Genomic DNA, 26,426 nt, shown 5'->3' with positions numbered 1-26,426 from the left:
TTGGAATGGATTGGTTAACCAGACATAATAGAATTATTAGTTGTGCAACCAAGGAAGTATCATTAGTTAACCATGAAGGGATTAAAGTGAAATGCCAAACCCAAGGGTCTAAAGTTAATCCAATGGTCTTCAACTTGGATGCAAGGACCATAGAGGAAGTACCAATAGTGCAAGAATACCCTGATGTATTCTCTGAGGAACTACCTGGAATGCCACCAGACAGGGATATAGAGTTCATCATTGATCTTATCCCCGGGACTGCCCCCATAGCCAAGAGACCTTACAGAATGGCTCCGGCAGAGTTAGCTGAACTGAAAGAGCAGCTAAGAGAATTACAGCAGAAAGGTTATATTAGACCTAGTTCTTCACCATGGGGAGCCCCAGTCTTGTTTGTGAAGAAGAAAGATGGAAGTATAAGGATGTGTGTGGATTATAGGTCCCTGAATGAAGTCACCATCAAGAATAAGTATCCCCTGCCAAGGATAGATGACCTTTTTGATCAGCTTAAAGGGGCCAAGTATTTCTCCAAGATTGATTTGAGATCAGATTATCACCAGCTCAAGATCAAGAATAGTGATGTCCCCAAGACAGCCTTTGTAACCAGATATGGACAATATGAGTTTACAGTGATGTCTTTTGGGTTAACCAATGCCCCTGCCTATTTCATGAACCTCATGAATAAGGTATTCATGGAAGAGTTAGATAAGTTTGTTGTAGTCTTCATTGATGACATACTTATCTACTCTAAGAGTGCTGAAGAACATGGGCAACACTTGAGAGTAGTGTTGGAAAAGCTAAGAGGACACAAGTTGTATGCTAAATTCAGCAAGTGTGAATTTTGGCTTGAGAAGGTTGCATTTCTAGGCCATATCTTGATAGCTGAAGGAGTTACAGTTGACCCTGAGAAAGTAGAAGCTGTCTCCCATTGGCAGCAACCCACCAATGTGAGTGAGGTTAGAAGTTTTCTTAGATTAGCTGGATATTATCGAAGGTTTATAGAAGGATTTTCCAAGATAGCCAGACCCATGACAGAGCTTCTTAGGAAGGATAAGAAATTCACTTGGACTGAATCATGTGAGAAGAGTTTCCAAGAGTTGAAGAAGAGACTGACAACAGCACCAGTGTTAACTTTGCCAGACATTCACCAAGATTTCATCATATACTGTGATGCCTCAAGACAAGGTTTAGGATGTGTTCTCATGCAAGGAGGAAAAGTGGTTGCTTATGCATCCCGTCAGCTTAGACCTCATGAGCAAAATTACCCTACCCATGATTTGGAGTTAGCAGCGATAGTACATGCTCTCAAGATTTGGAGATACTACCTCATTGGAAACAAGTGTGAAATCTACACTGATCACAAGAGTTTGAAGTACATCTTCACACAGTCAGACTTGAACCTAAGGCAAAGAAGATGGTTGGAATTAATCAAGGACTACAACCTTGAGATTCATTACCACCCAGGAAAGGCCAATGTTGTAGCAGATGCCCTAAGCAGAAGGTCATATGGTCAGCAGTTGGTGCCTAAGAACACTCACCTACAAGAAGAGATAGCACAATTGAACATGCATATAGTACGTCAACCTCAAAATGGCAGTTTGATGGTGCAGCCAACTCTTGTGGAAGAAATCAAACAGACACAACATAAGGATAAGGATCTGATGAAGATTCGTGAGCAAACTGGAGAAAATAAAGCTCCATACTTTAGAGTGGATAACAAAGGAGTATTGTGGTATAAAAACAAGATTTGTGTGCCCAAGGAGGGAAAGTTTCAAGAATTAATCCTTGATGAAGCCCATAACTCAGCTTATTCTATCCACCCTGGTGCCACCAAGATGTACATGGACTTAAAAGAAAGATATTGGTGGAATGGAATGAAAGCTGATGTGGCACGATTTGTTGCACAATGTGATGTATGCCAAAGGGTTAAAGCAGAGCATCAGAAACCAGCAGGCTTGCTCCAGCCATTGCCTATTCCTGTTTGGAAATGGGATGAGATAGGCATGGATTTTGTGAATGGATTACCCAAAACTCTGAAAGGAAATGATTCAATATGGGTAATAGTGGACCGCCTTACCAAGGTTGCTCACTTCATACCTGTACGCACCAAATATAGTGGAGACAAGTTAGCCCAGCTATATGTGGATAACATAGTCAAATTGCATGGTGTGCCAAGTAGGATTGTATCTGACCGAGGTACCCAATTTACCTCTAAGTTCTGGAAAAGTTTGCATGAAGCTATGGGAACCAAGCTAGATTTTAGCTCAGCTTATCATCCTCAAACAGATGGTCAGACTGAAAGAATAAATTAGATTATGGAAGATATGCTAAGAGCATGTGTGCTCACATATGGTAAAGATTGGGAGAAAAGCCTAACTTATGCAGAGTTCTCCTATAATAATAGTTACCAAGCTAGTTTGGGCATGTCACCTTTTGAGGCCCTGTATGGAAGAAAATGTAGAACCCCATTGATGTGGTCAGAAGTTGGAGAACGAACCTTGCTTGGACCAGCCCTTATAAAAGAAGCAGAAGATCGTGTAGCTGAAATCAGAGAAAAATTGAAAGAGGCACAATCACGTCAAAAGAGCTATTCTGATAAAAGAAGGCGGGAGTTAAGTTTTGCAGTTGGAGATTTTGTGTATGTCAAAGTCTCTCCTATTCGAGGAACTCGAAGGTTCCAAGTCAGAGGCAAGCTAGCACCTCAGTATATTGGACCATATCAAGTATTACAGAGGATTGGAGCTGTAGCCTATCGTATTCGGCTACCTGAAGAAATGTCAGATATACACAATGTGTTTCATGTCTCCCAATTGAAGAAATGTCTCAAAGTACCAGAGGAACAAATATCGCCAGATACAGTTGATTTACAAGATGACCTAAGATATCAAGAAGTGCCAATAAAAATCCTAGATACAGTCACCAAGCAAACTCGAACGACAACAGTCCGAATTTGTCGTGTTCAATGGAGTAGACACACTGAAGCGGAAGCAACATGGGAAAGAGAAGATGCCCTGAGAAAAGAGTTTCCTCACCTGTTTAGAACCCAGCCAAATCTCGAGGACGAGATTCCTTTTAAGTGGGGTAGGTTTGTAACATCCCAAAAATTCACATTCAAAAATCACTCGCCTTAAAAAAATTATTTTCAAAATATATTTCAAAAACTATAAATCATTTGAGCTCTATAGTATCTCCATCTAATTCTTTTTCCATCCATTCTAATTATCCATCTTTAAATATAACCTGCACCGCATGGCATGAGCATCATATGTCCGCTACTTATCCCTCTTGCTCGCTCGCTCTGCCCGATACCCGGCAACGGCGCGTGCGCCGACCCCACCACCATCAGCGCCGCAGCGCACTCACGCCCGGCCCCCTCGCCGAGCGCACTCGCTCGCGCGCGCACCGCGGCATGCGGGCCCCACCTCTTGCCTTTTCCCGCGCCTCTTTTGCTGTACAAAAAGATAGCAAGTCGCAGCGTACAACTAGGCACCATTTATATTTTTCGCGCACAAATAATAGCAAGTACCAGCAAGCTTACATGCGAGAAAACATAGCAGTGCACCTACACGAATATATATCTCATGCATGCATGCAGGACATGCCACCGACCATTTGCATGCACCTGCATGCAAGGACACGGTGATTAGGCACCGTCCATTTGCATGCAACGTGATTGCAAATGGGACATCGTCCTTCGCATGAAATTAGGCACCGACCATGCGCTACAGTTGCATTTTTAATGGCACGCAGCTGAGCGCTTTGGCCTATAAAAAGCCAGCCTCGGGTGCTCACTCTCACCACCCGAGAAACACGTTCACTCACTCGCTCACTCGCTCTCACTTCGCGTATACCGTATACGGCCATACGCACAAGCCGAGCTCGACTGTCGTCGCAAGACGAGGTGAGCAGCTCATGAGCATCTCCTTGTTCTTCTCTGTCTTTCTATAGTATTTTTCTGTATTTTTCCATGTATTTGTCTGTACCGATTCACTGCCAAGAACTCCACGAATAGAACCATGACATACAGAAGAGTTCTAATGACCTTCTGCTAATTTCTCTCTAACCATGCATGTGTGGGCCAAGCATTAACTCCAAATAGTACATGCATGCATGCAACATGCATTACCAGCCAAACAAATGCCCACGTGAATCATCCATTCCTTAATCATCGTTAGCCTTTTTCATGATTAAATTCCGGCCATTTCACAAATGCCACATGCTAACTCTGATTTTAATAATTCTTTTTCCTAAATTCATCTAAAATCATGATCTACCTTCCATATTAATTTCATGATTTTTAGAGCTCATTTAAATTTATGTGATTATTTATCTGTGTCTGTTGTCTGTGTCGTTCGTCGCGTATTTTAGCTGACGGAGTGAACGAGCCGGAAAACGAGAACGTTGGAAACGAGTACCGCGAGTTTGACGCCGAGGACCCGGACTGTCAGCAGGAGTTTGCCGAGGACGCCGACGGAGGCAAGTCCAACCGATCCCCTTTGATGCATATTGATCCTATTTTCAAACACAACCCGTAGAAGCCGTTTTAAATATTGCATGTACGATATATGTACGAAGTATTTTCGCTGCTTAGTTAAAACCTATTGAATAGCCATCCTTGAATTGATATTGCCCGGTAATTGTCTTGTTCGAACCTAGGAACAAATAATATACTATGACAGAAATGTTATTATTTAGTATGCTTAGAACTTGTTACTCATCTGGATAATCATCACTGTATTTTCTCAAATATAATGATTTTAAAAGTAAAAGGTGTGAGTGGTGAAAATAAATTGTGGGTATTGTGAAAGGGTTAATGAACAAGTTATAGATGTGATTACTATGAAGATGGGGCGGATGGGATCTCTTTGAGGATGCCCTGGTGTTGTGGCTTATACCTTGCGGGGTTAAGCGAGAAGATATCCGCCTTGTCTCGATTAAGGACTGAGTTGATGATTCATCTTGCCTAACTCATTTATCGTACAACCACTCGCCTTGCATGGGAAAGACTTAGTCTAAATCCCTCTAGTTAGTATGGCAATCACCTGGAGGCAGGTGTGCAACGGGACACTAAGTGATGTATGTGAAATTGTGGAAATATATGAAAAGAGCTTTGTGAATTATTGTGGTATCATGAGATGTGGCCTTAGTGTTCCCGTGGTGAGCGCCATTACTTAGCTACGGAGGGTAATGACTTTGATGGATCTGTGCTTGCACGACGGTGTAAGTTATGGTATCCTACTTGTGGGAAAAGTGTACAACCTCTGCAGAGTGTAAATCTATCTGGATAGCCGTGTCCGCGGTCTCGGACGGGTTATGGTTTGGTTTCAACAACTAGATGGGATGGGATGAGTGAAAACATGAGAGTGAGTGTGATTTTGGAAATAAATGGTTGACTGCCATTGTGTTGTGGGAACAAGGGTTCAACAACACTTAAAATTGTGATCAAACCCCCATTTTTAGAAATACTATCATATGTGGAAAAAGAGGTCTTTTACAACAGTATTTGTGAAATAAAATCTTGCATGTGTAAAAAGATAGCTTTATGCAAATAAAACTAAGCCTCATCCTTGATTTATCCATATGCATATATATTGTTAACCTCTTCCGTAGGGTAACGTTGGATTTGCTGAGTGCTTTGTACTCACCCTTGCTTTATTAAACAGAGGAAGATCCGGACTTCGATGCCGAAGTCGCGTTCGAGTAAGGTCGTGTCTGCACCCAACTAAGCCTGTGGTATTGGGACTCGTTAGATGTTCGATGGCGATATCGTTTGTTTCTGGGTCCTTTGGACCGGTGTTGTATTTTGGTGTCTTATTATTATAGCGTGCCTTCCTTGTACACGCTTTCCAAGACTACTGCGCTGAAACTTATCTGATGTAATAAATGTGTTACTAGCCTCCTGGGACTAGTATTGTATCACATTTGAGTTCCTGGTTTACCAGGGGCGCTTCACCAAACTATCTAAAGAATGTTTATGAATAACAGTATTGCCTCGTCAAAGAGGTAAATTATAGAAACAAAATATATTGTAATCTCTAACTCTATCTCTACTACATATAATACATCGATATAAACTTTTCTAAAGCCACGTCAAAATTATATCCACCATAGTCATGAACTCTCCTAAATGCACCTAAAAAATACATCTAGAAACAGCCCACCTTAAAAACAAAAACGATGAGATCTACTCTAGCATCAACTTTCTCTTACTCACTCAGATCCAACGGTTGATATTAGGATTAGAGAAAAAATATTAATAAAGCACACCTATAATTTATACGTGACTTGTTTTGGTACACCTATTATCTTATAGGAGGTAAGATCTCAAATAAATCTCAACCCTTGATTTTTTAAAAATACATGCAATAATTAAGTAATTATTAATTAATTAAAATATATAGAAAAATAAAAAGAAAAGGCAACAACTAAATCAACGCCAAAAGCTTGTTTGTTGCCATATACTCCTGTACGGATGTAGTAGCTGCTTTGCACACCAACACCATGTAGGACACGTGAGACATGAAAAGTTATGTTCCGATGACACAATAGAACTTGTTGTTACCAAAAAAACATACATTTTCAAAATTCCAAAAATACTAATGTTAGGATCATGAATATAAATAAATAAATAATTTAAATACCAACACGTTCAAGGCAGCTGGTACGGTGTTCTCATTATCAATAATTTAAATATGGACACATTCAAGACTACTCTCGTTACCAACACGTTGATGATCCAACTTTTAAGTAAATAATTAATAAAGCACACCTATAATTTTGTCATGATTAGAGAAAAATATAAGTCACGTATAGGTATAGCTAACGTTGACATAAAATAAATTACATGTCATGCTAAGAACCATCCATACAAATGCATGCCTCAAGCTGTTGCATGCATGTTAGATCTAATTGATAGATATTTCACTCAAAATATTACTTGCTTTCCTATTTCTCAAAATAAATAAAATTATTTATTCTATTACCTTTTAGGAGGTAATATGTGATTATTGTTATCCAGATCTATGGTTCACAGTTATTTGGGTGTACCGTAGCAAAACCCATTCTAATTTATGTACGGGAAAACAATCTTTGAGAATGTGTGCTGTGTGGAAATGACAATTGGCTTCAGAAATTACTAAACTTATATGCTTTGTTTATCATCCTTGCAGAGGCTCTGCCTTGTAGAACTTTATGATGTTAAGAGATTGTAACTGCGGTATGTGGCATCTTTAATTGGGTAAGGATCTTGTGTTCATGATTTTTCATTGTTAAATCTTGCGATATGCTGTAAGTATTTTCTATAAATTTAATTAAAATTGAAAAGTTTGACCAGCGCAAGACATTATCTATTGTGACAGTAGTATCGGACAAGGCCTCCTGCGGTCGGGCCTAAGGAAAAGAATGCGGCCCAACATTGAGTTGGCCCTTAATGGTCCGAAGGCTTTGCTATTTCTTTTTTTTTCTTTTTCTTTTTTTAAGAAATGGGCCCTCGTATCTTTACGACAATACCAAAGGCACGATTTCAACTATGATGTCTGTTTCCACTAAAATAAAACTATGATGTTTGTTGCTTCTAAAAAAAACCTATCAAACGCGGATATTTTTAGAGGAATTAAAATCTACTTAATAAATTATCTTATTTGGCTTGTAATTTAACATTCAATAACTTTCTCAAGTTCACGTATTCATAAGATGAGAGATGAAAATTGATTCTACAGATCACCGTGTCATGTTTCTACTCTACAACTTATAACATGTTTTTTCAACTCACTTTATAAATGTAACATATAAGTATATCCCACTTGTATGGCTAATAGTAGTATACAAATATATTCCTATATACAACTATATTAGCTTAATTAAACTGTGCCTAAATTGTAATTATTAAAATAAATTCTTCCAAGGATCCAAACGAGGCCTCCGATGTTTATCATGATTGGAGGGAAGAGGAGAAAGATCGAGGGGATGTTTAGCTCGCCGCCACACCTCGCCTGCTTAACCTGCAACGCGCCAAAAAGTTGTTTGGTTCCACTTTAAGATGTGGAGTAGTAGAAATTTATGCCACAGGGTGCGGTGGCCATATTCTACAAAAGTGACCGGTGTAGTATGTGAACCAAACAACCTTTCATTATTGGGCTCTTTGCTTCTGGAATGGAGTGAGGATAATAGGATATACTCCCTCCATCCTAAATTGTAAGTCATTCTAAAAATTTTAGAGAGTTAAACTTTTCTAAGTTTGACTAAATTTATATTATAAAATAATAATAATTATGATACTAACTAAGTATTATTAGATTCTTTCATAATTATATTTTCATAGTATACTCACTTTACGTTACAAATCTTAGTATTTTTCTCTATAATTTTTGTCAAACGTAAAAATACTTTGACTCTCTAAGATTTTTGGAATGACTTACAATTTGGGATGGAGGGAGTACTTTTTAGATGTTTGGTTGTTTTTATCTTCTTTGTTTTAGCTGAGTGGATCCATATATTCTAAGAAAAATCATATTTAGCTATCTGCTCAGTTCGGGCTCTTTGCTTGCATGGATCAATGTATACTTGTGCAGGACATACGATGAAGAGCGAGTTCATTTGAGCTCGAATCTACCAGTCATTCAACGGTGTTTTTCTCTTGTAACAAATCAGCGAATAATATTTTCAACAATAACTTTTCAGACAAGCGAATATGCTCGAAGACTATATGACTGTAAACCATGAGTGATCTGCCTAATTTGCTCAAACGTGGATGTATACAATCCTTAAGATTTAACTAGAGTAATAATCGCTCGATAAAAGGGCTATTGGTATTCGGATTCGGGTCGTTGTTATTTGTTTTTTTTTTTTAGAGTCACGGATTCGTCTTGCTGTTGTAGCCACGTATGGCTTGGAAGCCCCTGGATGGGCTCCAACCCTTCCGTCGCAATCCATCCGCCGTTTTTCTATTCCTATTGCTTCGGTAAACCCACGTATAAACCCCACTACAGCGGCGCAGCGCGACACCTGTCTGCCTGCCTGCCTGCCTGCCTGCGCGTCCCCTCTCAGCTGTGCTCTGCTGCAAGCAACTCGTGGGTTGCTTCGTTCGGTTCTCCGGCGGCGACCGAGTGGGGAGGATCGATGGCCGCGGCGGCGGCGGGGGGCGTCGAGGGAGCCGGCGGCGGGGAGTGCCACGCGGCGCAGGTGGTGGGCGCGGACGGCGAGATGGACGCGGCGGCGACGGAGCGGTTCGCCGCCGCCGCGGGGCTCCAGGGGCGCGGCCTCTCCTACGCCGTCGTCTCTATCCTCGGGCCCCAGGGCAGCGGTACGTGCGTATACGTCAGCCGCGTCACCCTTCCTCCCCCCTTCCCCTCTGCTTCTGGTAGGTGCTGCGGCGTCCTCCTCGTGCACTGGGTTTTGTGCAGAGTCGGCGTGCGTAGTGAACGGATTCAGAGTTTCAGACATTCCGTTATCTCCCGGGTAAAAGTCTCCTGTCTTTGTTAGTCAGCTGATCATGGTGATCTGATCGATCGGTAAGGAATCGAGAATGATCCATCCTCGTATAGTCGTGGCGTGGCGTGGCCAATCTTTCCCCCCAGAATTACAGGCCGTTGCCAATTTGCGTCTAAATAAATATATTAGTACTACATTATTACTGCACAGTTGATTGGTTCCCCGTCCATGTGTATTGTAATGATCGTCGAGCTCTGGCGCTCTGCTAGGCTTCAATTTCAATTCCATCAACCATCATTTAGCGATTTTGTCCTGGTAATTGGATTGGATTCGGGGCTCGTCTCTAACGGCTGCTGCTGCTGCTGCTGCTTTGTACACCGGCCAGGGAAAAGCACCTTGCTCAACCACGTCTTCGGGACAAGCTTCAGGGAAATGGATGCCTTGAAAGGAAGGTAAACTACGCGAGCACCAGCAGAAGCATTGCTTGTAAGTTGTAACATCATCTACATCTGTGGTGGGACGTGTGCTCTGATCGTTTTGTTCCACACCTGCAGGCACCAGACCACCAAGGGCATTTGGATCGCCAAGGCTGTTGGGATCGAGCCCTTCACTGTTGTGCTGGACCTCGAGGGGACCGACGGGAGGGAGCGAGGGCAGGTGAAAGTTCTACTTGCAGCCGTTTCTCAACTTATTAAATGTTCCCGAACAGTGTTCTTCTTCCTTATCAAAGTGTGTTTTTCATGTTCGACATTACTAATTGACTGTTCTGGTCCTCCTCCTCCTCCTCCCCCTATAGCATGTTCTTGTGTTCTCTGTGCGTTGTGCCTTAAGCCTTACCATAACTCATTATGTGCTGACGGGTTGCCAAATTACAATTTACAAGTACCTGATTTGCTATGTACTATGGCATTTAACCTGCCAAGAAGAATTTGGCTGTGTTTAGTAATTATTAGTACTTGGATTGATTCACATGCACCATTGATGCCGTTGTTAATCTCCTGTATGGATCTTAAAGATTCAGGACTACTATACAGTGAGTAATGTTGCCAATAATATACCATGTGGGTGATTAATGCATTTGGTTGCTTGGAGCTATACATGTCCCTTCGCGTTAGTCACTAGTTTACACTCTGCTGCCTGAATACAAGCAACTCATTTGTGCATCCATTATTTTTAGTGTAATTAATTTAGTTTTAATTAACCATACCCGTTCTCTCTGTGTTGAACAAAGATCTCCTTGCATCAACTTAAATTATACATAGTCAGTCATTTATAGTTTTCACAAATCTGGAATTTCTTGTGTTTTAGGCTTACCTAATGTTATTTATCGCTTATATACTAGTGTTTTCTTCTTGCAGGATGATACAGCTTTCGAGAAGCAGAGTGCTCTGTTTGCTCTTGCAGTTTCAGACATTGTTATGATAAATTTGTGAGTTTCTATTTCACATATTACTGCTTTACTGAAAGTTAAAATTTTGGTGAGCAAGGAGATATTTAAGTATTATGCCATCTGCAGGTGGTGTCATGACATTGGGCGAGAACATGCTGCTAACAGGCCTCTTTTGAGAACAGTATTTCAGGTGATACTTCCCTTACAGTGAGATACTGTATTCCTTTTCTCCCATGTTCAGTCACTTATTATCATTTCTCTCTTTATTAAGGTCTTGATGCGTTTATTCAGCCCTCGCAAGACGACACTGCTACTTGTTATCCGCGATAAAACAAAGGTTTGTACAGTTTCTTTGTCTATATTCTGCAGTTTGATATTTTCAGTTTGTTTGACTTTTCTTGTGCTCTGATTTTGATCCTGTATTTGCAGACTCCACTAGAGTACCTGACACAAGCTCTCAAGGAGGATATTGAGAAGGTGCCAATGCTTTATTATCAGCTTACCTGCTTTCCTCTTTGTCGTGTCGCAATTCTCATAAATCACTGTCTTTTTTTTTATCAGATATGGGAGTCTGTTCAGAAACCAGAAGCTTACAAGGAAGCAGCGCTTAGTGATTTCTTCAATGTCAGTGCATTAGTTTTCTTAAAGTAAGGCTTTCATGCATCAACTGACTCATATTTTCTGCAATATAAAGGTGGAGGTCACTGCTCTATCGAGTTATGAAGAGAAAGAAGAACTATTTAAGGAGCAGGTAGACTGGTCGTACAATTACTCTATTTTTCTCTGTTCACTGTATCCCATTCCCTTCTCTTCTCTATTGGATGAAATTGCATTTGTTATGAAATTTTCATCTTCAGTGGAACTTATGAGTTCAGATTTATGCATGCCTTAATTATTTCACTTTAATGATACAGAAGAACTTTTACTGTACTATGTCTTTTTTTTTTCTTGTAGGTTGGACAACTAAGGCAGAGGTTTTATCATTCAATTGCACCAGGTGGTCTTGCAGCTGATAGAAGAGGTGTGGTACCTTCTTCAGGCTTCTGTCTCAGTGCACTGCAGATTTGGAAAGTAATACGTGAAAATAAGGACCTCAACCTTCCTGCTCACAAGGTTATTGTGCCATTATTTGCCATCAATGCTACAAAACTAAATAGTAATAATTTGTGTGTGTGGACATGCTGACTCTCTATATTTGAAATGTAACTTTTCTTGTATGTTGTCTAGGTCATGGTTGCTACTGTTCGATGTGAGGAGATTGCAAATGAAAAGCTCAAATACTTTTTGTCCGATGAGGTGACAATGTTCTTATGTCATTCTGTATTAGTATTTGTTTGATTGGCTGAATGGGAATTATTCTGCTCTGCAGGGTTGGTTGGAGCTAGATGCAGCTGTAAAATCTGGTCTGCCACCAAGCTTCGGAACGAGGCTCAATGCTATTCTCGACTCTTATCTATCAGAGTGGGTGATCTAACTAATTATCATCATAGATTTTCTCATAGAAAGTTAAGATAAACATAGTGGATGCCATGAATCTGTGTGTTCAAAACCTGAATTTGCTAGATTTAACTACTTGCCTCAGTTCATTCTCTTGAGTCTTGAGACAAAATGCTGATGCATTTTCATACTGTTTGACATGTAACCGTGGACTGTCTATATGGAAACTAAGTTGGTATCTGAAAATAAGTTGATCTAATTACTGGTTTCCTTATAATGGCCCTCTTTTTTCTCCTTTTGTTATTCCTATATGAATTCCAATGCGTTAATACTGGTACTGTATTAAGTGCTCTACCCGTTTCGTCTTGAAATAATTTAAACTATACTGGCAGCATGCGAATTCTCTATCATTGGAATAGTGTTTGATATCTGAGGTGACTGATAATATTTTTAGTCCTAGATAACACTAAGCAAAATGCGGAGTCTCATGAATTAACCTGACTGTTGCTTGTAAGCCGACGTGACAAGTTATTGTACTAATTTTGTTGCAGGTATGACATGGAAACCATGTATTTTGATGAAGGTGTAAGAGCTGCTAAGCGGCAACAATTAGAATCTTCAATGCTAGATGTGAGTAACTCAAATGACCAAAATCACCCTGATTTGCTGAGTAGTTTATCCTAGATGATTTTATTTGTTATATGCTTGAGGAGGACCATGATCAAGCTCAAGGACTATTACTAAGTTTGCTTAAGAATCAGTGGTTCATGACATTTTATCTTGCCGGTTATTATTTCATATATTTGAGTATATGTTCCAACCACATCTTAGTGCAAACTGCAAACATCTCAGTCCTTTTAGTAACTAAATCTTTGTGGAGGAAGAAACCATACAGCACATCCTTGTGGGGTGTGTTTTCACCAGGCAGATATGGTTTTCAATTCTTCAAGCCCTTCACTTACCTGCTCTTGTGCCCTCAACTTCGGACACCAAATTCTCTAGCTGGTGGAGGAAAAGTCTTTGGCTCGTTCCAAAGGAATTGCAAAAGGGGGTCAATTCTTTAGTTATCCTAGTAGCTTGGGAAACTTGGAAACACAGAAACTCTTGTATTTTCGAGCATGCTAGGCCTAGCATTCCAGACCTGCTCCGGGTGACAGCTGATGGCTGCAGTTTTTGGGGGCTGGCTGGAGCTTCTAAGCTCCAAGAGCTTCTTGCTCGGTCGCTGTCCCTAGCCGCTTAGGTGGTGTCTAGGTTGACCAGGGGTTTTAGTTGTTGCCTTGTCTCCTGTTAGAAGTGTGTGTGTGTGTGTGAGTGGAGTTTTTTTTTTTGTAATTGGGCCGGTGCCTACCGGTTTTTCTGTCTTCTTAATGAAATGACACGCAGCTCTCCTGCGTTGTTCGAGAAAAAAAAAGTAACTAAATCTTTATCATGCGCTTCTAAGTTCCTATGCGCTGATACATACATAGCTCTGGCTGATATAATGTTATAAATCTGATGTTTGTTGTTACAACTCCTTTGATAGTTATGAAATGACATGCAGCTCTCCTGCGTCGTTCGAGAAAAAAAAAACAGCTTCTTTGATAGTGGACTGTTTCATCTTCTTTGTAGCTGGCCTTTTTATCTCAGAATGTCATGTTTTGCAGCACACATATCCTGCTATCGAGAGAGTAATGGAGCACCTGCATCTTGTGACTCTTAACAAATTCAAAAGTGATCTGGAACAATCATTAAGGAACACAGAGGGATTTGCAGAATCAGTTCGTCAGTGTTCTCAAGCTTCAATGGAAGAGTTTGATGCTGGAATAAGAGGTATGTGAACAACCGCTACAGCACCTCTTTTTTCTTCCATTATTATTATTATATATTAACCAGTAGGGGGCTTCCCCTCCTGTTTCCTATAAAAATACGTAAGGGCTACAATAAGATTTTGTGAGCTTCTGGTGGACAATACCATTAGTGCAATCCTAGGCTCCTGGAGTTCTTTATCGTATCATGTGTCCTCTTGGAATGGATGATGCTTGTTATGAATAGCACTACATACAGAAAACCCTTTGTAGCAAGCTTCGTCGTCTACTACAGAGTAGCTTTCTCAGGTATGCAAGCTCTGGGGAAGGAACAGGGCCCCAAATGCACAGGCCATGCATCAAGTGCATACGAAGTGCCCAACCCGGCTAGTTGTAACCATAAAAAATATATGGGCGATGAGGGTCTGAACCGTGACCTATGGAAGGTCCATAAGAGAACATTCCCACATAACAGTGCCGCAGTGGTCGATAGCAAGAGCACAATAAAGTTAATTAGCAGCCACAACAAGAGTGTAAAAGGCAGTGGCAACAACAGCAGTTTTTGTTTTTCTGTTTCTCTTTTTTTTGGTCTGGTCTGTTCAGAACTGAGCAAATGAAGTGAGGAACACACATGCAGACAGCTTATATGATATTATGTATCTCTTATATTTGACAATCTACAATTCAGTGATTTCAAGCCCTAGTTCTTTTTTTATGCAGATACAGCAGTTAAACATGTGCAGTGGGATGCTTCAAAAGCTAGGAATAAACTGCAAGAACATATACAAGTTCATGTAGAATCTATTAGGAACGTAAAATTGGCAGAACTGAAAGCTAACTATGAGGTTACTTTCCTTGATTTTACAACCTCTAGATGTCATGGTCAACTCAGAACATTCAATCCATATCTTTTGACCTTTTACCATTTTGTTATTGCAGAAGAAGCTGTCAGACGCAATTGCTGGGCCTGTACAATCCATACTGGAAACTGGCGAGAGAGACTCCTGGGCATGCATTAGGAGACTATATAGGCGTGAGACTGAAAATGCTGCTCTTGCATTTTCAGCTTCCCTATCTGAGTTTGACCTAGAGCAGACAATTTCTAGTAAGATGGTCTCGGACTTGAGGGAACATGCAAGAAGCGTAGTAGAAATGAAAGCTAGAGAAGAAGCTGGAAACGTTCTGATGCGCATGAAAGAAAGGTAGAATTTGCTCCTTTTTTTGTTATTTGAAGGGAAATGGAAAAGGGATAATGCATTGTCAGTTTTCATGTCCTACTACCATGAGTGTTCATATATTTTGTACCTAATATGATTGGATTATTTGTAGGTTTTTCACTGTGTTGAGCCATGATAGGGATTTGATGCCAAGGACATGGATGGGAGATGAGGATATCCGTTCAATCACTAGAGAAGCACGCTTAGGGGTATTTAGACATGACATTTTTCAGCTAATCATTATCACAACACTTCTAGTGTGTCTGGCCTTATTTGTAATGCTCATCCATGAGAAACATAATCTGGATCTCATGTTGCACTGCAGGCTTTAAGACTCATGTCTGTAAAGGCAGCTATACGGTTAGATGATAAACCAGACAAAATAGAACGGGCACTGACTACTGCTCTTTTGGATGGCGGACCCCTTTCCCACAAGAAGAGCATAGAATTTGCTTCTGATCCACTTGCTTCAAGCACGTGGGAAGAGGTTTTGCTGCCTACGCTACACTTGGATATTTATGGTTTAGGATGTTCTACAGAGAAATAGTTTGGAATGCTTTATGTATTTTTGCAGGTTTCACCAAAGGATACACTGATTACGCCAGTGCAGTGTAAGTCCATCTGGAGGCAATTCAAAGCAGAGACAGAGTATTCTGTTGCGCAAGCAATGACTATGCAGGTATAATTTTTTGTTAGTGTCTTATCAATTGATCATCATATTTGGAGACAGTGCTTGCATAAATATGATCCATGTTCAAAATTTTGTTGGCTAATCAACTTATGGAACTGATTTTCTTGGTTTCACACAGATTTCTGAACACCAATACTAGATTTCATCCCTGCTTGTTTTTCCATATTTAGAATACTTGTTTTGTCAGGCCATCTGTACCATTTGCATTTTGTTGAATTATGTTTATGAATTTTCTATCTGAATTCATTTTGCATTTTGCTAATCGAATTCTTCCAATCTGAATTCCTGACGCCAGGAAGCACATAGGCGTAGCAAGAGCTGGTTGCCACCTGCATGGACTATTTTGCTTCTGGCAATACTAGGCTACAACGAATTTATGTTTCTTCTTAGGTAACCATTTTTGGCTAAGCCAGACTACAGGACTGTGACACTTCCAGATTGCAGATTTCATTGTCAGCATGTTTAACAGGTTCATTTATCTTTTTCTTTACAGGAATCCGTTGTACCTTCTAGGGCTCTTTGTTGCCTTTGTGTTGTCATATGCCATATGGCTGCAATATGACATCACTGCTTATTTTCGTCATGGCACGGTAAGAACATAAAATTCTCTTTATATTGAATCTTACTGTAACGTAGTTTGGCACTGATCTGAAAATGAGTTTCTTCTATATATGTGCAGTTATCTGCTCTTCTTACGATTTTATCAAGACTACTCCCCACGATCATGGACGTTATGATGCAAATAATCAATATGACCCACAGACACAAGCATTCCCCACATCCATCTCGCCGCCCCCAACCTATCCATGCTCAGAGCTTCATGAACCAGACGTGGCGACAGGCTCAAGGGCAGTACCAGTCTCCTGACTCGCCATCCTCATCTTCCTCGTCTGTGGACTCGAATAGCGGCGATGACTCTTGAAGTTGTGCATAGAACTTCCATGTGGAAGTTCCAGACTTCGTCCAGTACTTACATAGGTAGCCTTCAGGGGTTTCTTCTAGCTAACTAGGAATCTTTGTCGTGCCATCGTGTGCTTTTGACTTTGATGTGTACATGTGTGTTGTAAGATGAAAACACATAACTTTTGCCGTTCAGAAAAACTACGCAAGATCATCTATGGAGTTTGATGGTAGCAGAACACAAAGGCCAACCAAAAATCTGCATGTGTAGCTGTACTAGACAGGTGAGATTACAGTAGAATACATGAGAATAAAGATGGCAACGGGTACAAATCTATTGGGCTTTGTCATCCTAAACCCATGCACATAACATAAAATATGTCTACTAAAAAATCTATGATCCGTCACGGGTTTAATTTTATGCCTAAACCGATGTCTATCGGGTCATGGATACTCAACAGGTTGCCCGTGTCCACCATAGCACGCCACAAGATGGTCATCTAGTCAAGTGAGCACGTCTACTTTATAGCACACCAAAATACTTAAAGTTGAATTACTTGACGATGTGACATTCATGTTGTGTGTTACTATGCCTCCGTAATAGACGTTGCGAGTTGTGACAAAAACTTTTAGCTCCAGTATGCACTCAGGCATGGTCTGCTAACGCTAAGTGCCAACACCCGTCATATCTTTGAGTCCGAACAGACCAAGTGCATGTATTAAGGCCCACTATAGCTAACTGTAACTTTCACATAATGAACTTCCGCTAAAAAACATATGGAGCTTGCATGTTTTTTATTTTGTTTATTTTCTTGTATTTCGTACTTATATACTATAATTTTATTATATCATGATATGATGAACCGGGTTTAAAACCCATGGCTTTGCGGGTTTGAGTACCACCAGAGCTATGTCTATAAACTCGCTAGGTCTAGCTTTTGCCTCGTTAATACTCACGGATAACGAAATTGATCCATATTCTTACCCTAATAGAGAAAAAAACCCATCGATTTTCATGTCGGGTACCGATTTCATGTCGGGTACCCATTGCCACTTTAATGAGAAAAAGCGGCGACAGTTATTTGGCTACGTGTCAATGTCAGTCTCTTCATTTAAGCTTAGGGCACTCACAATGCAAGACTCTATCACAGAGTTCAAGACATTTAATTACACATTATTTATGGTATTTTGCTGATGTGGCAGCATATTTATTGAAGAAAGAGGTAGAAAAAATAAGACTCCAAGTCTTATTTAGACTCCAAGTCTACATTGTTCGAGATAATAAATAACTTTAGACTCTATGATAGAGTCTGCATCGTGAGTGCCCTTATCAGCTAAATCTGTTAGTTATTTAACAGTATTTTTCTCTCGTAATAAATCAATAAACAGTATTTTTAGTCATGACTTATCAACCAAACAAATATACAGTACTTTTAGTCATGACTTATCAACCAAACAAATATACATATATACAGCTTTATCAGCCAAATCTATCAGTTATTTAATAGTATTTTCTTTCACCACAAATCACAAACAGTACTTAACTTTTAGTTATGACTTATCAACCAAATAAATATATAGTTTTTTAGTCATGACTTATCGGGCAATAAATATACAGACGTGCATGCAAATATGCAATGCAAATGCAAATGTACTTTTATAATGCAAGAAAACTTGAAAAAACAATTCAATTTTGTAGGACTCTAGCTAGCTAGAAAAATCAGCACCACCATGACAGAAAAAACATACAATTTCCGAAAAAGGAACCCTTTACTTTTTATTTATACCACATTTCACTTACAGAGATAGCCTCTCAACTAGTACAAAGCGCACTTAGACTTCTGCTAGATCCCTCACCAAGCAACATGACGATCACACACACAAACACAGCTAGCAGCAGCTCTCTCATCGGAGAGCCATGGCCGCCGTGCATGTAGCTACCACTCTTTATTCTCACGTCTCTCTACATACGTGCAGCAAAGACGTATACACACATATGTACATACGTACGTATACACGGGCGTATATACGTACGTAGTACGAACGAGCAGTAGTACTTGGTCGATGTGGGTCCCCTGCAGAGAAGCCACGCCCGGTGACACGTACGTACGTACACCCCTTTTATTATTAGCCGCGCGCCACGCCATGCACGTCGCCGCCGGCCGGCCGTCCTCACACCACCTCGAGGATGGCGCCGGCCACCGTCGTCTCCCAGCTGCCACGGCCGCGACGGCAGTCGCGCACGCACTGCTGCTTCTTGTCCCAGTCGCTGTAGTGCTGGCACTGCTTCTGGCACCGGTCGCCGCGGTCCTCTTCGTTGCCGGCGTCGTCGCGGCGGCCGCCGTCGTCCACCTCTCGCCCGCGCTCGCACCGCTCGACGCACCGCAGCCTCTTCATCCAGTCGCTGTGGTGCTGGCATCTCTTCTGGCACCGCTCGCCGGGGTATCTGTTGTCCTCGTCGGCGGCGGCGGCGTCGCCGGCCTCCTGTCCCTGACGCTCGCAGCGCTGCACGCACCACCGCCTCGCCTGTCGGTCGCCGTAGTGCTGGCATCTCTTCTGGCACCGGTCGCTGTCCTCCTCGTCGGCTCCCTGACGCTCGCAGCGCTGCACGCACCACCGCCTCGCCTGCCGGTCGCCGTAGTGCTGGCATCGCTTCTGGCACCGGTCGCTGTCCTCGTCGTCGGCTCCCTGACGCTCGCAGCGCTGCACGCACCACCGCCTCGCCTGCCGGTCACCGTAGTGCTGGCATCGCTTCTGGCACCGGTCGCTGTCCTCCTGTCGCCGGCGCTCGCAGGCCTCGACGCACCGCTGCTTGCTCCCGCGGTCGTGATGGCGCTCGCACTTCTTCTCGCACCGGCAGCGGTCGCCGCCGCTGTCCTCCTCGCGGCGGCGACGGCCACCACTACCGCTACCGCCTTCCTCCTCCTCCTCCTGCTCCCGGCTCTTGCAGTCCATCAGGCAGCGCTGCTTCTCCCACCAGTCCCCGCCGCGGTGGTGCCGCTCGCACCTCTCCCGGCACTTGCGGCGCCCCTCGCCCTCGCCGCCGCGGCCGCTCATCTCGTACTCCTCCTCCTCCTCCTCATCGGCCTCGGCCTGCCCGCCGCCGTGGCGGCGGCGGCACTGCGTCATGCACTCCTGGGTCCGCCACGGCTGGTCCTCGTAGCGGCGCAGGCACTGGCGCCGACACTCGCGCCTCCCGGAGCGGGAGCCGTACATGTCCATGTCGCCGTCGCCGTTGCCGTTCTCCACCACCTCGTCGGCGGCGTCAGCGTCAGCTTGCTGGTGGCGCTTGCGGCACTGGCTCTCGCACTCCCGCTTCCGCGGGGTGTCCTCTCCGTACTGCCACTCGCACGCCTTCTTGCACCACCGCAGGTCCTCCTTCTTGCCGCCCCGGTTGGCCGCCGCCAGTGCTCCGTCATCCTCCTCCGCGCCGGCCGTGGCTGCTGCGGCCAGCAGCAGCACGCCGGCGAGCAGGAGGAACGCCCACCATACACCCCCACTACCCTTCCCCATGTCCGCCGCCCCGACCAGCGATCGTCGACAGATCACAAGCTACACTAGCACAGGAGTGAGTGAACTGTGTGAAGGACACGAGGTGTGTGTGGGTGGGTGGATGGCCATGGTCGAGCATGAGGCCAGGGTATTTATAGAAGCGCGGGGGGGGAAGTGGATAATCGACGCGGCGCATGCGTCGGGACGACGACGACGAGGAGGGAGGAGGTGTTCGATCGATCGATCGGGGACGGACGTACGTGGCGGCGTGCATGGCGACGCGTGGCGCGGCGACACCACGTCGCGCCTGCATGGTGGCACCATGTGACAGTGAGTGACCGAGCATGCGACGACGGCCGAGGTGGCGTGGCGCGCGGCGCGGTGTTGCCGCGCTCCACGTGACCACGGCTTGCAGGGGAGGAGTGCGTGGGACTTGGGAGTGTTCGTGTTCGCAGGTTGTGCCGAGCAGGGGAGTAGGTGAAAGGGTGTCGTTTGTGGGCGGGTGCACCGTGCACGCCATGGAACGGATCAGCATCGCTTGCACGGGGGGGACTGGAGCCGTTTCATCTTACGCGCCCACATATAGGAATCGGTAATTAGATGTCCGTCCGTCCGGACATTGCTGTCCACTCATTTTATTCCCCTCCACGTTTTCTCATCCACTCATTTTTTCATCCCCACTCTTTCTCTCACATCTCGCTGCCACTTCCACCGTTCGCACCATGCGTCCGCACTTTCTGCCATGCGCGAGCCGCTCCTCCCTCCTTTTCTCCCTCCCTCCCTCCCCACCGCTGCGACCCGCACACCCTCCATGCCGCCGGAGTAGAGCACGACGGTGGCAGCTTTCGGTGAGCGGCGCAATTCCCTTCCTCCCTGCTCTTTCTCCCTCGCTCTCGTGACCTCCATGCATCTGGAGATGGAGACAACGACGCGGCTCTAACGAGGTAGGTAGAGAGGGATTTGGATCCGAAGCCTTTCTCTCCCTTTTCCCTCTCTCCTCTTGTGGATCTAGATCTGAGCCCTCCTCTGCTCCTCCTCCACCTCTTGCTCCTCCTGCTCTTCCTCTGGATCTAGATCTACGAGATATTGTGTTGGCCAAGGTTTCGGCGAGCTCTTGGGATTCAGTGCTCGTACGTGTTGTAATGGTGTTCTCTGGTTTTTTGCAGTATGTTTTTCAGGTGCTGTTGCAGTAGGATAGGGTTCCGGCGAGCTCTCGGGTTCATATCTCGTCATTGTTGCAATGGTTCTATCTAGACATTGCAGTAGGTTTTAGTCGTTGTTGCAGTTTTGTGTTTTGAGATGTTGTTTCAGTTGCTTCAGTGTGCATGTTGTAGTAGTTTGTTTTATGTTGTTACAACATTTGTTCGGTGTTGTTGTAGTACTATGTCCATGGTGTTTTACTCGCTCCATCCAATGCTTTAATCTGCACTGTTGTATTAGTTGTTGCATGTTGTTACAACAGTTGGTCGATGTTGTTGTAATACATGTCTATGGTGTTTCGGTTGCTCCATCTAATGCTTCAACCTATGCTGTTGTATTAGTTGTTACATGTTGTTGCAACAGCCGTTCTTTGTTGTTGTAATACTATATTTATGGTGTTTCAGCTGTTCTATCCAATACTTCAATCTGTATGTTGTAGCAGTTGTTTGCATGCTGTTGCAGCAATTATTCTTGTTTGTTGTAATACGATGTTTATGATGTTTCAGCTACTTCAACTTGTTTGTTGTAGCAGTATGTCAGCTGTTGTTGCACTATTATATATATTGTGTTGCAGCGTCAAGTATGAGGATAGATTGTAGGGACGAGTTAGCGGCAGGCAGATCTGCTAGGGGCCAACAAAGCGAGGGGCAGGGGCGATCTCATGCTCGTGGGGGCGGAGGATGGGCTCATTGCGCAAGGAACGAACGAAGTGCGGTCCTCTGTGTGGGGCGAGCGGGGCAGGGGTAAGTTGGTTGGGAGGGAACAGATAAGAAACGGTCTTCCGGACGGAATGAGTGGGGCAGAGGTGAGTTGGTTAGAGGCGGATGGAATTTTCTTTTTTTTTCTTTTCTGTGGCGCGGGTGGGGGAGGGCTCGGCGTCCGGACGCGTTGTTGGCGCCGAACGTCCGGGCGCTAGCAGTTCCGTATAGGAATATATAGGATCGAAAACAATGAGTTTTTTTTATTTCCTTCTGTACACTTTTTTATCCTGTAAGTTTACTTTTAGAAAATTATAAAGTTATAAGGTGCACATTGTGTATAAATCTTTAAAAAAAAATACTTTTCTCATATTTTTTTTTCAAATTACAGACGCATATATATTCAATTTAATGAACGCGCGCGCACAACCTATCTCGATGAGCACCTCGAAAAGACTAGAGTTAGCAAACTTTTATAACATTTAGTATGAACAAAGATTTATGCTATACTAATGTGAGTAGCTTTGTACACATATTAAGTTAGTTTTCCCTATTTCAACCCCCTTTGGAAAACCACGTTGTATATTGAGTTCTAATTTAGAAGCAAGGGAGAGACATACCCTGAAAAAAGTCTGAAATCCTAATAGAAAGTGAGTTTCCAAACTAACCCTAATTGCTCCATGGCCACGGTCATCTCTCTCTCTCTCATCTCCTTTCCGACTCCCTCAGCTCCCGTGCCATCGTCACCACTCTCTCTACTTGCTGTAGCCCAAGCACCAACGCCAACAACAGTTACAGCACCTCCGAGCAACTAAGGGCGTGTGTTGTGAAGGTGGCTCCGTGCAGCATGGCTAGCAAGTATGGCCCTGGCCAGTCTGAGCATGGCTATATATATGGCCAAGACAAGTTTGACTGAACTCCGATCATGTTTGGTTCCTGGGTCAAGTCGCTATGGTTACTCCGGACTAGAAATTTGATAGCCCTACCATCACAATTTCACCTCTCTCTCCTTGTTCTCATTTCATCAAGCACCTCAATGGTGTGGCATAGCGTGAGCTGACTAGCAGAAGGCAAGCTTGTGCTAGCGTCCTTCGTCGGTGCCTCATGCACGCGGTGGTTGGTACGGCTCCATGGCGTGCCTCACGTCCTCCACTGTTGATGGTTGGGTTGCTCGCCATCGTGGCCGAGCACCTAACCTTCACCGTGCAAAGGCCATGTGGTTGGGCTAGTGGCGTCCGGTGCTCGCCATTATGGTTGTGGCCGGGCTGGTGCTCGCCGCCTACTGTCATAGGTGGGATGGTGAAGAGGAAGCGTCTGGTGCTCGTCGTCGTGGCCATGACTGGCTTGGCTCGACCATGCTGGCGGCGGCCCTGGTGGCGCTCGGTTCGGCTCAGAGGGTCTTTGATGACCTCGCTATTGCCCATGCTTGTCTACGTTTGAGGGCAACCTAGGCACCATGGCAGCGACAGCCTTGGTGTTCATGGAGGGGGTGTGGGAAGGGGGGAGAGGCGACGCCATGGATGCCACCGTCCCTAGCCGCGGAGGCAGGAGCTGAGGCACACACGGGGTAAGGGGAAGCGACAGAGGCGATTCCATCCGTGCTGAGGACTACCGGGAGCCACGTGAGCGCTGCAACTAGTCGGGCCGCAGAAAAATGAATGGGAAAGTCATTTCCCCAAAGCCAGGAGAGAGGGCCTTTTGCATTGAATGGCCTGGCTCGTGAGCAGGTCAAAAGCAGCAAACACGAGAGTTGTAGCCCAGGGGCGCAGCCAGGCTGCTGGGCTACCCTCACAAACACGCCCTAAAGCACCATGGTTGCCATGAGCAAGTGGTGATGGCTGGCCACCGCATGCTCCCTTCTTTCCCCAACATGCCTATCGAGCTTGTCCATAGAAAAGGCCTGATGGCGACCGGCCATGGGCGAGCAGACACCTTTCCCTCACCTTTGGTGACAACTGGATCTACACTCTAGCAAGACCTTGTTGTACACTATTGTATGGATTCCACCGAAGATGCAAGTTGAAGTATGGAAGGAAATATGAAAGAGATGGCATGTGTGGGCCCAAATGCTAGGCGCACAGTTAGTAGCCACACAAGCAATTTAATTGTTATTGCAAACAATAGTACTTAGGTCTCATGTTGTGGTTAGCATGTTTGACCTGTATTTGCAGTTTTGAAAGTTAGATACCTTAGGGACCTAGATGGTACCGTTGTGTAAGTTTAGGCACCTCATGTAGCCTGTTTAGTAAGTCTCCAGACCTAGGTTTGTAATTTTGAAAGTTTTAGATATAGATAGTACCACCGTACAAGTTTATGTATTAGACCCAACCAACATGTCAACTCCACATTAGTGCTAAATCAACATGCCACGTCTATATATGAAGCGGGTCAAAACCTACTTAGGCCAGTGCTCTGGCTCAGGACAAGTTTAGGAACCCCGAAATTAAAAATGCACAAGTTTGAGACCCTGATGAGTACGTTCCAATTTTCTTAATAATCAGGAGGGGCTAGGAGCCCCTACTTGCTAAATATATTAAAAAACCAAGTGCCAAATGGTTAAAAAAGAAAGGGAGGAGAAAAAAAGCTAAACTATATAGAACAAGAAAAGAGTAGATTCCAAATTTAGGGACCACCGGTGTGTGCTACTATTTTTCTTATGCTATTTAGTGCACGAGAGAGGTCCATATGGACGATAAGGATTGGCTCAACTGAGATCTTGTTTGGTTCATGGCTCAAGTCGCTATGGTTACTCCGAACTAAAAATTTGGTAGCCTTACCATCACAATTTCACCTCTCTCTCCTTGTTAGAATTTCATCGAGCACCTCACTGGCATGGCATAGCGTGAGCTGACCAGCAGAGGGCAAGCTTGTGCCAGTGTCCTGTGTCGGTGCCTCATGCATGTGGTGGCTGGTACGGCTCCGTGACGCGCCTCACGTCCTCCACCGTTGATGGTCGGGTTGCTCGCCGTCGTGGTCGAGCACATGACCTTCACCGTGCAGAGGTCATGTGGCTAGGCTAGTGGCGTCTGGTGCTCACCGTCATGGCTGTGGCTAGGTTGGTGCTCACCAACTACTGTCATGTGCACTCGTCGTCGTGGTTGTGATTGGCTTGGCTCAACCACGCAGGCGGCAGCCCTGGTGGCACTCGGTCCGAAGTAGAGGGTCTCCGACAACCTCGTTGTTGCCCATGCTTGTCTACATTGTGGGTAGCCCAGGTAGTGTGGCGGCAACGACCTTGGTATGCATGGAGGGGTTGTGGCAAGGGGGGAGGGGCGATGCCATAGATGCCACCATCCCTAGCCGCGGAGGAGCTGAGGCACACACGGGGTAAGGAGAAGCGACAGAGGTGATTCCATTCATGCTGAGGACTGCCGCGAGCCGCGTGAGCGCTGAAACTAGCCGACCTACAGAAAAACTAATGGGAAAGTCATTTTCACAAAGCCAGGAGAGAGAGAGCCTTTTGCACTGGATGACTTGGCTTGTGAGTGGGCCAAATGTAGCAAACATGAGAGTTGCAGCCCGAAGGCGCAACCAGGCTAGCTGCTGGGCCACCCTCACAAGCACACCCTAAAGCACCATGGTTGCATGACCAAGTGGTGATGGCTGGCCCCACATGCTCCCTTCTTCCCCAACATGCCTATCAAGCTTGCCCATAGCCAAGGCCTGATGGCAACTGGCCATGGGCGAGCTAGACACCTTGCCCTTGGCTTTGACGACAACTAGATCTACACTCTAGCAAGACCTTGTTGTACACTATTGTACAGATTCCACCGAACAAAGGCTAAGGAGCGCTGTCCAACCAAATGCAACTTGAAGTACGGAAGGAGATAAGAAAGAGATGGCATGTGGGCCCAAATGCTAGGCGCACAGTTAGTAGCCACACAGGCAATTTAATTTTTATTGCAAACAATTGTACTAGGCCTCATGTTGTATGATTAGCATGTTTGACCTGAATTTGCAGTTTTGGAAGTTAGAGACCTTAGGGACCTAAATGGTACCGTTGTGTAAGTTTAGGCACCTCATGTAGTCTGTTTAGTAAGTTTGTAGACCTAGGTTTGTAATTTTGAAAGTTTCAGACATAGGTCAAAAGCCTACTTGGTTCAGCAACTATGGCTTCTCAAATGCTGCTCTCAATGACGAGTGGTCCCTGCTCGTCATCCTCTTTCCTCCTCTTCTTCCAGTGCGTGTCGG

At 44.3% G+C, this 26,426-nt stretch overlaps 2 protein-coding genes and 1 long non-coding RNA gene across 5 annotated transcripts; 2 read left to right on the top strand and 1 right to left on the bottom strand.

Moving 5' to 3' along the window:
* LOC8062662 (protein ROOT HAIR DEFECTIVE 3 homolog 2) lies at window positions 9,011–17,086 on the top strand. Its single transcript, XM_002450970.2, has 22 exons — window positions 9,011–9,298; window positions 9,812–9,878; window positions 9,981–10,083; window positions 10,785–10,855; window positions 10,943–11,006; window positions 11,088–11,153; window positions 11,246–11,293; window positions 11,378–11,440; window positions 11,511–11,567; window positions 11,771–11,929; window positions 12,044–12,112; window positions 12,186–12,277; window positions 12,805–12,883; window positions 13,897–14,062; window positions 14,758–14,882; window positions 14,977–15,239; window positions 15,367–15,463; window positions 15,580–15,741; window positions 15,829–15,933; window positions 16,241–16,335; window positions 16,439–16,535; window positions 16,625–17,086. Exons 1-22 carry the CDS (start codon window positions 9,115–9,117, stop codon window positions 16,865–16,867), a joined length of 2,475 nt encoding a protein of 824 aa, XP_002451015.1. The 5' UTR covers window positions 9,011–9,114; the 3' UTR covers window positions 16,868–17,086.
* LOC8062661 (antimicrobial peptides) lies at window positions 18,603–20,458 on the bottom strand. Of its 3 annotated transcripts, none has more exons than XM_021461150.1 (2): window positions 19,570–20,458; window positions 18,603–19,371 (listed from the first exon to the last, which is right to left on the bottom strand). In XM_021461150.1, exons 1-2 carry the CDS (start codon window positions 20,356–20,358, stop codon window positions 19,018–19,020), a joined length of 1,143 nt encoding a protein of 380 aa, XP_021316825.1. In that variant the 5' UTR covers window positions 20,359–20,458; the 3' UTR covers window positions 18,603–19,017. The 3 variants fall into 3 exon arrangements, with proteins under 3 accessions (XP_021316825.1, XP_021316824.1, XP_002449751.1); XM_021461149.1 differs by having other exon boundaries at window positions 18,603–19,518; window positions 19,618–20,458; XM_002449706.2 differs by having other exon boundaries at window positions 18,603–20,458.
* LOC110435253 lies at window positions 21,197–21,884 on the top strand. The gene is made up of 2 exons (XR_002452864.1): window positions 21,197–21,281; window positions 21,504–21,884. It is a non-coding gene; the product is annotated as an uncharacterized LOC110435253 (long non-coding RNA).

Source organism: Sorghum bicolor, chromosome 5 (genome assembly GCF_000003195.3).
Source record: "Sorghum bicolor cultivar BTx623 chromosome 5, Sorghum_bicolor_NCBIv3, whole genome shotgun sequence".
Lineage (NCBI taxonomy): Eukaryota > Viridiplantae > Streptophyta > Magnoliopsida > Poales > Poaceae > Sorghum > Sorghum bicolor.
The sequence above is the reverse complement of the archived record's forward strand: the minus strand, read 5'-3'. Positions and strand labels throughout refer to the sequence as shown.

Bases quoted from the DNA above. Each gene is read 5' to 3' on its own strand.
- LOC8062662 (XM_002450970.2), top strand. From the start codon at position 9,115: ATGGCCGCGGCGGCGGCGGGGGGCGTCGAGGGAGCCGGCGGCGGGGAG. The intron at 10,084-10,784 runs GTGAAAGTTCTA...TTCTTCTTGCAG, and splicing joins ACGGGAGGGAGCGAGGGCAG to GATGATACAGCTTTCGAGAA. The intron at 14,063-14,757 runs GTATGTGAACAA...TTTTTTATGCAG, and splicing joins GTTTGATGCTGGAATAAGAG to ATACAGCAGTTAAACATGTG.
- LOC8062661 (XM_002449706.2), bottom strand. From the start codon at position 20,358: ATGGGGAAGGGTAGTGGGGGTGTATGGTGGGCGTTCCTCCTGCTCGCC.